At 41.0% G+C, this 18568-nt stretch overlaps 1 protein-coding gene across 1 annotated transcript; it reads right to left on the reverse strand.

Annotated features, from left to right (window-relative positions):
- Nucleotides 1-11537: 11537 nt before the first annotated feature.
- On the reverse strand, nt 11538-18024 carry LOC116716312 (integral membrane protein GPR180-like). Its single transcript, XM_032557232.1, has 5 exons — nt 17988-18024; nt 12751-12779; nt 12387-12584; nt 12234-12311; nt 11538-12152 (listed from the first exon to the last, which is right to left on the reverse strand). Exons 1-5 carry the CDS (start codon nt 18022-18024, stop codon nt 11997-11999), a joined length of 498 nt encoding a protein of 165 aa, XP_032413123.1. The 3' UTR covers nt 11538-11996.
- Nucleotides 18025-18568: the final 544 nt, after the last annotated feature.

Here is an 18568-nt window from a genome sequence, read left to right on the forward strand (position 1 = left end):
TAATATTTATGATGAGAAAGATATAAACATGATCAACGTAACAGAAGTCAGAAACCAGCTGCAGCTCTACAAACTCACCTCTATATTCAGAGCGGGGAATTTCCGCCCTCTGGTGGCCAGAGTGGGAACTACAGTCCTGATAATGCTGCAGATAAATCTTTATTGTCATTGTCACAAGGACAACAAAATTCAAAGGGTGCCATCAGTCGGTGCACATGCCCAAAAACAAAAAATAACTGTCTCACAATTCACACACAACGCAAGAATCAACAAATAACTGGCAAAAAAAAAAAGAAAAATAAGAACAGCCACATTCTCACATACATCATTTATGATGATTAATGGTTGTTTTTGATTGCATTTAGTTTTGTTATTGCTATCGGGTAGAAACTGTCTCTGAGATAGTTGGTTCTTGTTCTGGTTGCTCTGTATCTTCTGCCTGAAGGCAGCAGTGTGAACAGAGAATGTCCGGGGTGAGAAGTTTCCTTTGTGATGTGTTGTGCTTTTCTTAGACAGCGGTCGCTGTGCAGGTCCTCCAGTGAGGGGAGAGGGCAGCCAATGATTTTTTGGGATGATTTTATCCACTTAATGTGGAGGTTAGAGAAAAACTAACAGTCTTCCTGAGTCATATTGACAATTTACTGACCCACATATTATCCTGACATTTTTTATTAACCGTTTGGAGTTATATATGTAATAAAAACAGTTTAAAATCATAAAATAAAGCTGCTGTGTTAAACTCTTACAGGAAGATTTTTCTGATCAGACTGAATAAAATCCTGCAGTGACTCTTATTTAACGACAGTAATGTAAGCTGACTTGATTTGACTTTATAAAATTAAAAATTAAAACAAAGATAAAAATCCGGTTGAATAATTTACATGAAGAACGTCTGTAGTTATGATAGTTCACCACCAGAGGGCAGTAAGAACTCAATCAACCACCATAAAACTGATCAACTTTAAACTTTTCACTAAATAGTTTCTAATAACCACAGCGATATTAACTTAATCCTATGAATAATAATCTATATATTTTATATCTGTATGTTATTAGATATGGCGATTAATTATTAAAATAATTTAGACACAAAGTGAACAACAACTACTTAGAAAGTAACAATTTCTATTACTGTAGATGAAAATTTATTTGAAAAAAAATTACATTTTATTCTGTAAAAATCCCAGAAATATTAACTGTGGGTAATTTTGAGAATCAAAGTCTCAAAATGCTACAAATATTAAGAAAAATATATTTATTAGTGATCAGCTGAGATCAGAGCATCAAGCTGGATAAAACCACCTAAAGGACAATTAATCAAATTAAAACGTCAATGAAGCTTTTAAATATATCTGAGCACTGTAGTAAACAGATTATTTAACTTTAATTTGTTGGAAGAGACTCGCTCTCTACCGCCCTCCTGTGGTCAGACACTGTAACTACACACTAAAATTCTTTATACTAGTTTAATAAATTAATGAGCGATTATTAATTTCCTTTGTCCTTTATACTAGTTTAATAATAAATTAATGAGTGATTATCAGTGAACTGAAGGACAGTCGCTGCTGTTCAGCATCAGAGTTTAAATTTGCAGCTGCTGATAATCAGTTTGTGTGTAAAACCAGCTGCTGGAGCCTGTTAGCATCGTTAGCATCGTTAGCTCCGCTCAGAGTCTCTGCGGGCTGTTTTCATCTCTGTGGAGCTGCTTCTAGTTCACACTGACAGATAAAACATTGATTTCATGTTAAAGTAGAAAGAAGATTTAAGAAATAAAACCGCAGAAACACGAAGAAAGCAACACGGGCTACATTAGCCAATCAGGAGCGGGAAACTAGCTAGCTGCTAACTTAGCCTTCTACCCCCTAGTGGACGCAGTATGTAAATACAACCAGAGTAAAGCTAGCGAGCTGATATGTGAATAGCACTTCCTGTGGATTCCTTCAAAGTAAAACACAAGGAACTAAATTCTCCTCTAAGTACATTTTAGCTTGTTAGTTTATTATATTACCAGAAAGCATAAGTGTGTAATTTTCCTAGGATGTGATATAAATTATATAATTGGGCTCTGAAGCAAAATTATCATAATTATTCTGTTTTCCAAATAAAATAATATATCATAAATATTCTCCTGACTCTAAAACGGAAACTCGGCATCTTGGTGAACAAACCAGTTATTTATTTCATCAGGAAACATTAATATGTAATTTATTTAGGATATATAGATGAGTTATCTGTATGTAAATAACACATCTATATATTAAATCAGTTGTCAGTCCTTTAGACAGACCATAATAATATTAGTATTTATAATGAGAAAGATATAAACGTGATCAACTTAACAGAAGTCAGAAACCAGCTGCAGCTCTACAAACTCACCTCTATATTCAGAGCGGGGAATTTCCGCCCTCTGGTGGCCATAGTGGGAACTACAGTCCTGATAATGCTGCATTGTTTACATTTAATATCCACTTAATGTGGAGTTTAGAGAAAATCTAACAGTCTTCCTGAGTCATATTGACAATTTACTGACTCACATATTATCCTGACATTTTTTATGAACTGTTTGTAGTTATATATGTAATAAAAACAGTTTAAAATCATAAAATAAAGCTGCTGTGTTAAACTCTTACAGGAAGATTTTTCTGGTCAGACTGAATAAAATCCTGCAGTGACTCTTATTTAACGACAGTAATGTAAGCTGACTTGATCTGAATTAAAATAAAGATAAACATCTGGTTGAACAATTTCCATTGATGATGTAAATAATGAATAAATCCAGAAAGACGGCAGGGTGACCGATGGAGAATGTGCTGATATGTGATGAAAATCGACTGTTTCATCTCATGTAGATCTGAACATATAAACTCATATCCAAGCATCATCATAGGTGGAGTCGTTGGTCCCGTCCGTATTAGCGCTGAATTTTCCTGCTGCCCTGAACACATCTTCAGTAAAACCAGCCTCACTGAGGCCAATAGACCAGCGCTACGTTGCAGGAAAACTCTGAAGCTTCTTGGCTGGTTTTGGCCTCTAAACTGAGACGCTCTCATATGAAGTGAAATGTTGCACATTTAAGGTGCTGGAGATGACCTTTAACCCCTCGCTGTCCCAGGTTTTAGGTAGTGTCGAGGTGAAGAGCCAGACTCCTGATCTGCTGTGAGTGACGTGACGCTCGGTGGAAGTCCTGCATCCTGTTCCATCTTCATGTTGGAGACGTGAGGCTTTGCTTCTCCTGTCTGGGATTTGATGGGAAACGAGTCACAAGATTCAGATGATTTCACAGTCGTCATTTTGACGATGCAAACTCTGGTTCCTCTCAGTGTTTGGTCTGTCAGAACGCTGCTCAGGTTTCTCCTCAAGGTTTTCCTGCTTTTCTTTAAAGTTGTACGACTTTAAATCCACACAAATAAACCATAGAAAGTCGGTTATTATCTCATCTTCTAATGCAAATTTTCATCCATCAACAAAAGCTGAAAAACAAAACTGTTCTCCTGGAACATCAGCTGTGCAAACTGATCCCATAACATCTGTGAGCAACATGGAGTTTATCTCTGTTTCATTTCAACTTTGACCTTTTGTTCCTTCCTGTTGCATCAGAAACTTCCCGTCCTTAAAGTGAATCAAACGGTTTGAGTGAAACCAGGTTTCAGGTGGACTGAAGTCGTCTTCACTGTGAACTTCATCAACTTTCTGCTTCACAACAAAACCTTTCAAAGCCAAACACACATCCAAGCAGCTGAGTCACAAATGATCCAAGTTCAAATCTTGTGTTTCTTTTCTCTGGAGGATCTGCTCAGGACGTCTGGATCTGTTCTGAAGTGGATTTAATGCTACAGATCCGGAGGAAGTTTTAGTGTTTGGCTCTGAATCTATAGAGCTGCTATCATGTCTTATTTTAGCTCAAGTTTTTTCACCACAACAGAGTAAAATGACATTTTGCCCCATTAACATGCTCTTTAAAGCTTTTTAAATTAAATTAATACTTCATATTTCTGCTGAATTCAACTCTTGTAACTTGAACTCAGAGTATTTTTCTCTCTTCTGTTCCTGCAGATCATCAAACAGATCAGATGAAAAATAAAACTGAAAATCTTCAACATCCTGATCGACGTCTGGAAACTATTTGAAATAGAAACGTAAAATGTTCTGAGGTCGGTGACCGCCTCGTCGTCGGCCTGTTGCTACACCTGCACATGAAACCAGCAGAAACGCTGTCGCCATGGAAACGCTACGGGGACACCTCGGGTCCAAACATGGAGGAGGCAGCATCATGCTGAGGGGAAGCTGGTCCCAGTTGATGTGAGTCATTTTGATGCTTTTCAAGGTCATAGTGAAAGTAAAAAGCTTCAACATATAAAACATTATTTTAAGATAAATATAGCCTTCTCAAAAATAAAAACACTTTTTACTCTGAAGAATTTTAAAGAACTCATAAAATTAGAATTAGTTTTATTATAATGAAACTATTTTGGATAAAAACCAAATTAAAAACTAAAACTTTTCATAATAATGACAAAAAAGAATCTGAATTTGTAATAAAAACAAAATAAAAAGCCAATAAAAAGAGAAAAGTGTTTAAAGCCATAAAGTAGAAAGATAAATAAAGCGTACTTCTTGAGGAGGAGTCGGTCCAGCGCTCCGTCTGAGGTCGTCTCCATGGTGACCTTCAGCGTCTCCTTGACCTCTTTGAGCCGAGGGTCTCCGGTCCGTCGCCCCGTGGATTTCAGGGGCGTCGGACTGCCACCGCCGGGCCCCCGAGGGCCGCTGGTGTCTGGGTGCTGCAGCAGCAGCCAGAATAAGCTGCGGCGATGAAGGCCTGGAGGAGTCTTCATCACGCTGGGAGGTTTCCATGACAACTGTCAGCAAATCTCAGTTTGTTTTCTGCTAATGTCAAAAAAAACACAATTTCACTGTTGCAGTGTTTCCATGAAATAAGAAATGAAATTAAAACCACATGTGAATAATTTATCTCCAGGATTCAGAGGGAACCAGAACAACCTCAGAGATCTTCTCTAATATCCAGCTGAATACCTCAATTTAGGCTTTGATGAGAAGAGAGCTGCTCTTTTCTCATCAAAGCCTAAATTGAGGTATTCAGCTGGATAATGTTCAGGTTGGCACCTTAACACTTGCTTGTCAACCTCTCTGGATGTCCACTCAAGGCATCACAACACCAAATTATTATTTTCTTTGCAGTTGTGAAACGTTTAAAACTTCCCATATTATTTCATTACTCATAAATCATTTGCTTACTTAAACAAGCCACTCTAAAGAGAAAACTGTTCTCTGAATTTAGAAAACTAAAACTACATCAAAATCTTGCCTTATGCGATGATCATGACTTCTCTACTGTCAGACAGACCACAAAACAATCCTCACTCCCTCCTTGCATGAACTTCCTCTCACCTACTTTTCTTTCCAGCTTTTAGATAATTCATTATTTTTCATTTTGTTTACTAAATCATTTATTTATTTATCTATACTCTGTATCTTCAAAATCTTCTTTTTATTTTCTTTCTGTATTTGGTTGCTTAAGAGGAAAGGAGATGGGGCTTTTTCTGTTGTTGCTCCTCTTCTATGGAACAATCTACTTTTCCAAATTAGATCTGCCCACAGCCTGGATCATTTTAAATCGCTTCTTAAAACTCATTTTTATTCCTTGGCATTTAATTGAACTAGTGTTTTGATACTCTGTTTTTATTCATTTGTTATTGTCATTCTTGTGCAGCACTTTGGTGCAGTTTTATGCCTGTTTTTAAAGTGCTATATAAATAAATTTGACATTTTTTCTTATAACTCCTACCTGAGCTCCTCCCTGCTCTGCTGCCTGATCTGCTTCACTCTTCTTGCTCTCCTGTTTTATCCTAACTTTTCTGATTGCCTTCTTCTCTCTTTTTAGCTCCTCCATCCACTTTTCTAACTCACCCATTCCTTCACTACTCATATTTTTTTGATTTGATTTTTGTTTTCTGTCGTACTTCATCCTATAACTCAGTCAGTTCGTTTGAGTGTTTAATTGGCCCTGAAAGTTATATTTTTCTATCAATTTATTTAAATTCTTTACTGAGTTAGGGTTTTGTCTTTCCATAAACTTCCAGTCCTTACACTGGAGTTTATCTTTCGGTGTTAATTTGCTATTCCCTTTTCCCATTTTGAGCAAATTAGTCAATTTCGTTCCAGTCTTAAAAACACATAGGGTGGACTCTAAAAGACTGGATAAATTCTTAGCAGGACGGTGATCAATCCCCTGTTGTGGTAATTCCCTCTTCAACCTTTTCAGGTGGGAAATTCTTGCCTACATGCATCCACCAGAGGTTCACCGTTTGCACTCCTGCCGTTTGGTATGAGGACAAATACCTAGTGGTATTTAAATTCCTCCAAGTATTCTCACACTCACACACACACTTGGTATTACGGGGTTTTCAGTTTACGCGGACTCCGCCGTCCTTCTGTTTCCTATCAGTGCCTAGGATTCATGGGGTTTTACACCCCAAAGACCCTCAATCGTTCGCTCACTTTTTAATTTAAACGCTACTCACTTGTCCCCCCTTCACGGACGTCCCGTCAGCAGCTGGTTTCCAGCAGGCGTATCGGACTCCGGCTTCGAAGGAGCAATTTATCCATCCATCCATCTTCTTCCGCTTACCCGGGGTCGGGTCGCGGGGGTAGCAGCTTCAGAAGGGAGGCCCAGACTTCCCTCTCCCCGGCCACTTCTTCCAGCTCTTCCGGGGGTATCCCGAGGCGTTCCCAGGCCAGCTGAGAGACATAGTCCCTCCAGCGTGTCCTGGGTCTTCTCCGGGCCCTCCTCCCGGTGGGACGTGCCGGGAGCACCTCACCAGGGAGGCGTCCAGGAGGCATCCTGACCAGATGCCCGAGCCTCAACTGGCTCCTCTGGATGTGAAGGAGCAGCGGCTCTACTCTGAGTCCCTCCCGGATGACTGAGCTTCTCACCCTGTCTCTAAGGGAGAGCCCAGACACCCTACGGAGAAAACCCATTTCGGCCGCTTGTATCCGCGATCTCGTTCTTTCGGTCACGACCCAAAGCTCATGACCATAGATGAGGGTGGGAACGTAGATCGACCGGTAAATCGAGAGCTTCGCTTTTTGGCTCAGCTCTCTCTTCACCACGACGGACCGGTACAGCGCCCGCTTGACGGCAGACGCTGCGCCAATCCGCCTGTCGACCTCCCGCTCCCTTTTTCCCCCATTCGTGAACAAGATCCCGAGATACTTGAACTCCTCCACTTGGGGCAGGACAAACCCCCTGACCCGGAGAAGGCACTCTACCCTTTTCCGGCTCAAAAAAATGGCCTTGGATTTGGAGGCACTGATCCTCATCCCGGCCGCTTCACACTCGGCTGCGAACCGCTCCAGCGAGAGCTGCAGATCACGGCCTGATGAAGCCAAAAGGACCACATCGTCCGCAAAAAGCAGAGATGAGATCCTAAGGCCACCAAATCGGATCCCCTCAACACCTTGGCTGCGCCTAGAAATTCTGTCCATGAAAGTGATGAACAGAATCGGTGACAAAGCTCAGCCCTGGCGGAGTCCAACTCTCACCGGAAACGAGCCCGACTTACTGCCGGCAATGCGGACCAGACTCTGACACCGGTCATACAGGGACCTGACAGCCCGTATCAAAGGGCCCGGTACCCCATACTCCCGGAGAACCCCCCACAGGGCTCCCCGAGGGACACGGTCGAACGCCTTCTCCAAGTCCACAAAACACATGTAGACTAGTTGGGCGAACTCCCGTGCACCCTCCAGGACCCTGCAGGGTGTAGAGCTGGTCCAGTGTTCCACGACCAGGACGAAAACCACACTGCTATTCCTGAATCCGAGGTTCGACTATCCGACGGATAGTTTCCAGCAGGCGGGTCGGAGACACAGTCCTGGAAAGGATCTGTGAGACTCCTAGGAGCCTGCGGTGGTCACGGTCTTCTGATGTCCGTTCCTCCCGCTGGAAGCCGCAGATTTCTGCCTCTGCTCTCAAGCTTCATCTGAATCTAGCCCTGCTTTTGTGGTCGCTATTTAATCTTATTTCGAAATTAAAATATCCAGGGTGGCACCCAATACCTCAAAGTCCCTGATTGGTACATTTTGATGAACGTTCTCCCAATTATCTGAAATAAATTTGATTTCTCTTCTTTAGTTTCTTCATCCGGGGTCTGAGTCTCTGTTTGGTCCATCTTTTCTTCGTCAGCCTTTAAATTTTCTTCCCTGGCTTTAAGTTTGTCCATCTTCAATTTAAGTCCAGCAATTTCTTGAGTGAGCTCTTCGTTCACCTTGCCAATCCAGTACAACTGTTGCGATTTCTCCTTCATTGAATTGTTAAAGTTTTTTTTATCGACCATTGTTCCCCATTTTACCTTCTTATTATGTGTTGACAGGGCTTTGCTTTCTGATTGTAATTGTTCAACTGTCGCTTTAGCCTCGTCCAATTCACTATTTAAAGTCTTGAATTGTTGCTTCAAATAATCATTTTTGCTGACCAGCCTTTCATTCTCTGTCTGCCAGGTATCTTTTTTCCTGGCATTCAGTCTCTCAATCTTCAGCCTCAGATTTTCGACAGTTTTCTGAAGCTTCTTGTTCTCTTTTGTAAGCTTCCGGCAGCTCTTCTCCAAACTTTCCACGTTCTCCAGCAATTCATTTCGTCGCGCCATCGTTCAGTTTTGTTTGAGATTGAAGTCTGCAAATGAATTTCTCTGTGGAACCTGGGAATACAAAGACAGGCGGCTGTGATGTCACAGACAGGATGAGTGACATCACAGCTTCACGTCAAAGCCACAAGAAGTCTGTTGGGTGAGGGGGAGGGAGAGGGGGGCGGATGTTGTTTTTTTTTAAACTTTATTCGCAGACACACTGTATAACGACAGAGTTATGCCTCATTTGTTCTGCCTCAAGAAAAAACAAATACAGATAAACATATTCAAGGTAAAGAAAAAGCTAAGGGTTCATTTAAAGCAATACAGATTTTAATTGTTTTATTTTCTGTAGCTCTTTTTCTGTCATCTTCATGTCGAATCTTCACATTCAAAGACAAACTCCCAGGATTTTCTGGTTTTTATTCATTTTTATTTTTCACAGATTGTGAGAACATCCCACCTTTAAATGGCTTGTTTTCCGGTAGAGAAGAGACATTAAAAAAAAATTAAAGATAGGCAACAAGTTTCTATGAAACAGTGTCATTGTTTTTATTGTTTTATACTTGTGCATATGTATTAATTGTTTTTATCTTGTAACCAGGTTGCTATGTATTGCAAATTTTTTGCTCAGGTCCCTCTTGAAAATGAGATCTAGATCTCAACGGGGTTTACCTGATTAAATAAAGGAATATGAATTACACCCATTGAGTAAATATGAATGCAGCAGCGCCCTCTGCTGTTTGACAAAGGTTAAAAAAAACCAAAAAAACTACTTGCCGCATGTTTACGTTTATTAAGTGTTATGTCACCGAATATCTTACAAAACTCAAACTCTTATGCATCACTTTTTTACACAAAGTGATGCATTTCAAACAGTTATTTTCATGATCCAATCAACTTCTATTCAGACACAAGAAATGCCATGATGGATTTGTATTAGATTTTTTTTTTCTAAAACAAGTAATAACAAAAGTTATTTCCTCTATACAAATATACACAAAACTGTTGTTAATCTTTAGTTTGGGTAAGAATGGTCACCAAAAATCTGTGAACTAGCTCATGTCATGTATTTTCTTTTAATACATTAATATCAAATCGGCACAAGCAAGACATTGTGATTTTAAACACAAATCAGTAATAATGAATAAAAACCACAGGGGCCTATTATACAGTAATGGCACATTTTTAGAGCTAAGGTTTAATTTAGAAGCATATTAAATTATTTTTCTTAATTAGTAACTTTTTCTGTTACAAACTGACCCCGGCCCCCCATCAGAGAAGGGGAAAGTTTTTTTTGTTATAAAACACACCGTTTTAAATTTATACAAAGTAGTGTAGCATTACAAGTGTGCAATGTTGCATTAAATCGATGTTTATGGTAACTATTTAAGAAAAATGTACGGAATAAGAAAATATATTAAATTGGATGCTTTTCGAAAAGCAAAAATAGTGACTTGTGTCTCGTAACAGCATGCAGGATCCCACCTGAGCAGAGTCTCTGCAGCTCCTCACCATGTGGTCTCCACGGCCATGTTAATAGAAAAATGTTTACAGTTTTCAATTTTTTAAATGAACCAATTCCAGTGAACTCGTTACAGTTGCCATGTTTGCTCGTTTTATTTCCACAAGTGACATAAATTATGGACATTCAAGTTTGAATAATTACATAATCCACTATATATTAGATTGTCTCTGTGCTGCAATTTAAAACATAACGCAACGTTTGACACATGCACTGTTTCAGTGCAAAGCAATATGAGCTGATATCATTTTGCGCATTTATAACAGCTGACAAAGGCTTTACATTCAAGTATATTTTTAAATATCGCCTCTGACCAAACAGAATGAGAAGTAGTGGTGTTGGATGCTGCCTTTTCTTTTTTTTTTTTTTAAATCACTTAAAAAATAAACAAACAGACAAATAAATAGGTCAGTTTCTTTCTTGGCACCTGTTCTGCATGTTTGTTTTTTTTCCAAATTATATGATCCCACCGTCCTCTGTTTTGTTTTGACACTAACGTAAGTCAGATTTAGCCCGGTGACAGAAGTAAACAAAAAATCACAGGAGTGTATTTACACAGTGGATCTCTTGTAAAAATGATTTTTTCAGAAAACTCACCATTTCTGCCCATTCAGAGTCATGCAGTTCGCTGCAGCTACAGAGAGTTAATGTCGTTTCAATGGTTTGCGTCTCACATGCTGTCAGCTCCTACATTTATGTTGACAGTTACATAACAGTACAGCTTTTGTGACAGAAATAATCATAACATAAAAATCACGTTGGCTATGCAAAGACTCATGCTGCTTTAATTTCTCTCAAAGTCTCTAATCTTGCGGAGACAAAAATAGTTCTGACATCAGAATCCTGAGAGAAAAAAGTTAGAATTCTGAGATTCAGTGTAGAATAAAAAAAATAAAAATAAAAATTCTCACATTAATGACAGAAATCTGGAAAAAATCAAGAAATAAAAGTCAGACTTCTGACATTCTATGATTTAAGTTAGAATTTTATGCTACAAGTCTGAATTTTGAGAGGAAAAACGTCAGTATTGGAGATTTCTTTTCCCTCTTGAATACTCACACTAGAACCACATTTTATTAGGATTTCATTAGGAAAAAGAGAAGTTTAGCTAGAACGCATTAAAAAACACCAAAAAATTTATTGCACACCAACATAGAAGTGGCGTACATTTGTTTTCATCTCCCTTAACCCTGATGATACCCTGGAATACAATCCACTGTCTTTACTAGCAATTAGTAAACAGCATCCATTAATTTGTAATTACATTTCAGAATTAAATCCAGATGTTCTGCGAAGGCCTCAGGAGAGACCAGAATTGAAGTTTTGCTTATTGGGAAACTGAAACTGACACCCTGAACACCATGTTTTTGTCCTTCCACTTCACAGTTACGCTCCACTTTAATTCATGTTGGTCTATCACATAAAATGCTAATAAAATAAGCTCAAGCTTGTGGTAAAAGGGGAATGAAAACTGTTGCGGGGAAGCCTATCTACATGCAGACTGCCCCAATTGTGGCTGACTCAGCGATTTGCAGGTAAAGCCTTTAAAAACAATCTAATTGTGATTGCTTGTGATTTTGCACTCTCTCAAGTTCTTCCTCATGGTTTTCTGCTGACGTCTACCTCGCCAGCCGATGCATGCTTGGCCATGCATTTTGCATCCCAGAGGCTCCAGTTAGAAGTCAGAGGTAGTATGTTGCAGTAAGTACTGTCCTCTGTCCACGGCTCAGTGGTAGCTCTAACGTGGGACAGAGGACGGTGCAGGGGGACATCTCCTGCTGCGTCTGACAGAGACGCTTCAGTTCTCACCGTAACCTCGCTATCTGTGCTCATAGGCGCCCCCTGTGGTTCGTTCTGGACATGGTGAGCGGCAAAGACACGGAGGAGAGGGAGGACACCTCCCAGTAGAGCGAGCGGGACAGGAAGAGCTGGTAGAGGATCACCATGGAGATGGACTGACAGAGGATCACGCCGATGGTGATGACCTACAGAACAAAAGGTAGTGACAGAGGTAATGAAGATTTCAGGTAACGGACAGTCAAATTCTGGAAGTCGTGGCCTCGCACCTTTTCCCTCTGGTGGTCGTTGAAGACCACAGACATGAGGACGAGGACGGGGTGACAAAGGAACCACAGGAAGCAGCCCTGTGGAGAGAAGACAACCTGGAGGTCAGGCGGCTGTCAGGCTCAGAGGCTGCTGGTGGAGCTCGGAGTCGTCACCTTAGCAAAGCAGAGGTAGAAGTCTCTCTTCAGGGTGCTCCTCTCTGTGGAGACGATCTGGTAGAGGACGGAGGCCAGCAGGAGGGACAGCGCCACTCTCAGAGCCAGGAGGAGGAGACCTGCTAGGCTTCGTTGGGCGTGATAACTGTGGTGTTCGCTCTCTGACTCAGAGTACTGCTCCCACAGCAGCAGGACCCCCTGGGAACCACAGATCGGGTCAATGTGTAAGGCTACGCATCGGATTGCTCTCTGCCAGCCATGACTGCCGATATCAACTTCTTTGTGGACAACACCAATCCCCACCAGAACATCAAAAAGCTTCTCTAGTAAGAAACTCTGGCCACATAAAAACATAAGCTGGTACCTGTGTGACCACGCCGCCGACAGCAACGGCTGTGGAAAACCAAAATTTAAACTTGTTGTTTCTAGCAACTTGATTTGAGTGTTCAGTCTTCAAATCTTATAAGCTAATCTGATGAAGATTTCTCAATTTCTAGCATTTTTCAAATGAGTATCAATTTATGATTCTAACCAACATAAAATGAAAATGCCGAATGTCTTTTCATACAATAAATGCAAATATCTGGTTTCAACTGGATCTGCTGACAAGTTCAGAATCCTCCTTCATTTAGAGCAGATCTGCAATTTTCAAGATAAAGCAAATTATATTGAATGATTTGTGAAACGGTTTCCCTCCTGCACTCCTACTTCAGCTTTTCTTAAATGCGAAGGAAGGGCTCTTTAAATTCCCATTGCCACAACGTACTAAAACCTAATTTTCTTACTTTACCAACACAAAAAAAAATTATTCTTGCTATATTGGAACATGATGTGATGTTTTATGAAGTTATCCTGTCAGGATCTGTGTTTTCTGTGTTCATTTAGAGTTTTTTGTCCTTGAGTCTCTTCGTTGTCCTGTCCTCCCCTTGATTGTTCCCAGGTGTGTCTCGTTCTGTCATTACCCTCCCATGTATTTAACTCCACCTGTGTTCCTTGTTCCTCGTCGGGTTCCTCGTCAATGTCTAGTCTATTTGTCGTCAGTGTGTCCATGTGCCTGCTGCTCGTTGTTTTGGACTGTGAGTTTCCTCATTAAATCATTATTCATCTTACCTGGGTCCGCTGCGTCTGCCTCACCACCCCTCACCACCGCATTCCATGACATATCCATTAAGAGCAAACACTTAAAACAATTTGTTTCTTCGAATAATAAGAAAAATAGTGGCAGCAACTACCTAACTGTTTTTTTTCTTTTCTCAGATTTACAAATTTAAAATGATGCTTCTTTAACTGACCTGACACTACAGTAAGATCCCTAACCCCAATCCTAACCCCTACCCCAAGAGCTTCTTTTTCATATTTTTACCTGCAATTGTGGAATAAATTAAACTCTAAATTTAGAAGCAACAAATACTTCATGATCTACGAACACTACTGTGTCCATAATTTTCAACACTTAGAGATATTTAATTTAATTCCAAACAAACTCCTTCAGTAAGGAAAAAACCCTTCAGTGTCAGCTGATTTCCAAAAGTTATAAATAGTCCAGAGACCCTTTTTTACTTTTTCCATTATTTTTCCTTTTCTCTTTTCTTAGAATTGTTTTAATAATTCCCATTGATAACTTTTCCACTTTATTATTTGTATTACTAGTTTTGTTTTGTTAAAGATAACTGCCCTTTACTTAAAAGGAAAAACTTCTTTTTTAAAAAAAACAAAAACAAAAAAACAAACAGAATAATTTATTTCAGCATGATCTAAACTGTCAGGATGACTCTATTTTCCCCAAACAGTCCATATTATACTGTATCTCTAAAACGCCATCATTCGTTTCTAATCTTTAGTGAGTTATAGTTGGTGGAATTCCATAACAAATGTGTTTAGCTCATTGCAGAACTTAAATGTTTACAGATTCGCTTCACGGTTTCCTAATCTTTAGCTTCTTCCCAGGATTCAGAGGGAACCAGAACAACCTCAGAGATCTTCTCTAATATCCAGCTGAATACCTCAATTTAGGCTTTGATGAGAAGAGAGCTGCTCTTTTCTCATCAAAGCCTAAATTGAGGTATTCAGCTGGATAATGTTCAGGTTGGCACCTTAACACTTGCTTGTCAACCTCTCTGGATGTCCACTCAAGGCATCACAACACCAAATTATTATTTTCTTTGCAGTTGTGAAACGTTTAAAAAACTTCCCATATTATTTCATTCCTCATAAATCATTTGCTTACTTAAACAAGCCACTCTAAAGAGAAAACTGTTCTCTGAATTTAGAAAACTAAAACTACATCAAAATCTTGCCTTATGCGATGATCATGACTTCTCTACTGTCAGACAGACACAAACAATCCTCACTCCCTCCTTGCATGAAACTTCCTCTCACCTACTTTTCTTTCCAGCTTTTAGATAATTCATTATTTTCATTTTGTTTACTAAATCATTTATTTATCTATCTATACTCTATATCTTCAACATCTTCTTTTTATTTTCTTTCTGTATTTGGTTGCTTAGAGGAAAGGAGATCAGGCTTTTCTGTTGTTGCTCCTCTTCTATGGAACAATCTACTTTTCCAAATCAGATCTGCCCACAGCCTGGATCATTTTAAATCGCTTCTTAAAACTCATTTTTATTCCTTGGCATTTAATTGAAGTGTTTTTTATACTACTCTGTTTTTATTCATTTGTTATTGTCATTCTTGTGGCACTTTGGTGCAGTTTTACATGTTTTTTAAGTGCTATATAAATAAATTTGACATTTTTTTTCTTATAACTCCTACCTGAGCTCCTCCCTGCTCTGCTGCCTGATCTGCTTCACTCTTCTTGCTCTCCTGTTTTATCCTAACTTTTCTGATTTCCTTCTTCTCTCTTTTAGCTCCTCCATCCACTTTTCTAACTCGCCCATTCCTTCACTACTCATATTTTTTGATTTGATTTTTGTTTTCTGTCATACTTCATCCTATAACTCAGTCAGTTCGTTTGAGTGTTAATTGGCCCTGAAAGTTATATTTTCTATCAATTTATTTAAATTCTTTACTGAGTTAGGGTTTTGTCTTTCCATAAACTTCCAGTCCTTACACTGGAGTTTATCTTTCGGTGTGTTAATTTGCTATTCCCTTTTCCCATTTTGAGCAAATTAGTCAATTTCGTTCCAGTCTTAAAAACACATAGGGTGGACTCTAAAAGACTGGATAATTCTTAGCAGGACGGTGATCAATCCCCTGTTGTGGTAATTCCCTCTTCAACCTTTTCAGGTGGGAAATTCTTGCCTACATGCATCCCCAGAGGTTCACCGTTTGCACTCCTGCCGTTTGGTATGAGGACAAATACCTAGTGGTATTTAAATTCCTCCAAGTATTTCTCACACTCACACACACACTTGGTATTACGGGTTTTTTCAGTTTACGCGGACTCCGCCGTCCTGCTGTTACCTATCAGTGCCTAGGATTCATGGGGTTTTACACCCCAAAGACCCTCAATTGTTCGCTCACTTTTTAATTTAAACGCTACTCACTTGTCCCCCCTTCACGGACGTCCCGTCAGCAGTTGGTTTCCAGCAGGCGTATCGGACCTCCGGCTTCGAAGGAGCAATTTATCCATCCATCCATCTTCTTCCGCTTACCCGGGGTCGGGTCGCGGGGGTAGCAGCTTCAGAAGGGAGGCCCAGACTTCCCTCTCCCCGGCCACTTCTTCCAGCTCCTTCCGGGGGTAATCCCGAGGCGTTCCCAGGCCAGCTGAGAGACATAGTCCCTCCAGCGTGTCCTGGGTCTTCTCCGGGCCCTCCTCCCGGTGGGACGTGCCGGGAGCACCTCACCAGGGAGGCGTCCAGGAGGCATCCTGACCAGATGCCCGAGCCTCAACTGGCTCCTCTGGATGTGAAGGAGCAGCGGCTCTACTCTGAGTCCCTCCCGGATGACTGAGCTTCTCACCCTGTCTCTAAGGGAGAGCCCAGCCACCCTACGGAGGAAGAACCCATTTCGGCCGCTTGTATCCGCGATCTCGTTCTTTCGGTCACGACCCAAAGCTCATGACCATAGATGAGGGTGGGAACGTAGATCGACCGGGTAAATCGAGAGCTTCGCTTTTGGCTCAGCTCTCTCTTCACCACGACGGACCGGTACAGCGCCCGCTTGACTGCAGACGCTGCGCCAATCCGCCTGTCGACCTCCCGCTCCCTTCTTCCCCCATTCGTGAACAAGATCCCGAGATACTTGAACTCCTCCACTTGGGGCAGGACAAACCCCTGACCCGGAGAAGGCACTCTACCCTTTTCCGGCTCAAAAAAATGGCCTTCGGATTTGGAGGCACTGATCCTCATCCCGGCCGCTTCACACTCGGCTGCGAACCGCTCCAGCGAGAGCTGCAGATCACGGCCTGATGAAGCCAAAAGGACCACATCGTCCGCAAAAAAGCAGAGATGAGATCCTAAGGCCACCAAATCGGATCCCCTCAACACCTTGGCTGCGCCTAGAAATTCTGTCCATGAAAGTGATGAACAGAATCGGTGACAAAGCTCAGCCCTGGCGGAGTCCAACTCTCACCGGAAAACGAGCCCGACTTACTGCCGGCAATGCGGACCAGACTCTGACACCGGTCATACAGGGACCTGACAGCCCGTATCAAAGGGCCCGGTACCCCATACTCCCGGAGAACCCCCCACAGGGCTCCCCGAGGGACACGGTCGAACGCCTTCTCCAAGTCCACAAAACACATGTAGACTAGTTGGGCGAACTCCCGTGCACCCTCCAGGACCCTGCAGGGTGTAGAGCTGGTCCAGTGTTCCACGACCAGGACGAAAACCACACTGCTATTCCTGAATCCGAGGTTCGACTATCCGACGGATAGTTTCCAGCAGGCGGGGTCGGAGACACAGTCCTGGAAAGGATCTGTGAGACTCCTAGGAGCCTGCGGTGGTCACGGTCTTCTGATGTCCGTTCCTCCCGCTGGAAGCCGCAGATTTCTGCCTCTGCTCTCAAGCTTCATCTGAATCTAGCCCTGCTTTTGTGGTCGCTATTTAATCTTATTTCGAAATTAAAATATCCAGGGTGGCACCCAATACCTCAAAGTCCCTGATTGGTACATTTTGATGAACGTTCTCCCAATTATCTGAAATAAATTTGATTTCTCTTCTTTAGTTTCTTCATCCGGGGTCTGAGTCTCTGTTTGGTCCATCTTTTCTTCGTCAGCCTTTAAATTTTCTTCCCTGGCTTTAAGTTTGTCCATCTTCAATTTAAGTCCAGCAATTTCTTGAGTGAGCTCTTCGTTCACCTTGCCAATCCAGTACAACTGTTGCGATTTCTCCTTCATTGAATTGTTAAAGTTTTTTTTATCGACCATTGTTCCCCATTTTACCTTCTTATTATGTGTTGACAGGGCTTTGCTTTCTGATTGTAATTGTTCAACTGTCGCTTTAGCCTCGTCCAATTCACTATTTAAAGTCTTGAATTGTTGCTTCAAATAATCATTTTTGCTGACCAGCCTTTCATTCTCTGTCTGCCAGGTATCTTTTTTCCTGGCATTCAGTCTCTCAATCTTCAGCCTCAGATTTTCGACAGTTTTCTGAAGCTTCTTGTTCTCTTTTGTAAGCTTCCGGCAGCTCTTCTCCAAACTTTCCACGTTCTCCAGCAATTCATTTCGTCGCGCCATCGTTCAGTTTTGTTTGAGATTGAAGTCTGCAAATGAATTTCTCTGTGGAACCTGGGAATACAAAGACAGGCGGCTGTGATGTCACAGACAGGATGAGTGACATCACAGCTTCACGTCAAAGCCACAAGAAGTCTGTTGGGTGAGGGGGAGGGAGAGGGGGGCGGATGTTGTTTTTTTTTAAACTTTATTCGCAGACACACTGTATAACGACAGAGTTATGCCTCATTTGTTCTGCCTCAAGAAAAAAACAAATACAGATAAACATATTCAAGGTAAAGAAAAAGCTAAGGGTTCATTTAAAGCAATACAGATTTTAATTGTTTTATTTTCTGTAGCTCTTTTTCTGTCATCTTCATGTCGAATCTTCACATTCAAAGACAAACTCCCAGGATTTTCTGGTTTTTATTCATTTTTATTTTTCACAGATTGTGAGAACATCCCACCTTTAAATGGCTTGTTTTCCGGTAGAGAAGAGACATTAAAAAAAAATTAAAGATAGGCAACAAGTTTCTATGAAACAGTGTCATTGTTTTTATTGTTTTAT

Source organism: Xiphophorus hellerii, chromosome 24 (genome assembly GCF_003331165.1).
Source record: "Xiphophorus hellerii strain 12219 chromosome 24, Xiphophorus_hellerii-4.1, whole genome shotgun sequence".
NCBI lineage: Eukaryota > Metazoa > Chordata > Actinopteri > Cyprinodontiformes > Poeciliidae > Xiphophorus > Xiphophorus hellerii.

Excerpts from the sequence above, each read along its gene's own strand:
- LOC116716312 (XM_032557232.1), bottom strand. The coding sequence starts at position 18,024 with ATGGCGCGACGAAATGAATTGCTGGAGAACGTGGAAA. Across the intron at positions 12,780-17,987 it reads ATTGCTGGAGAACGTGGAAA|CCGTTGCTGTCGGCGGCGTG; the intron begins GTTTGGAGAAGA and ends GGTTTTCCACAG. Across the intron at positions 12,312-12,386 it reads TCTACCTCTGCTTTGCTAAG|GGCTGCTTCCTGTGGTTCCT; the intron begins GTGACGACTCCG and ends TTCTCTCCACAG.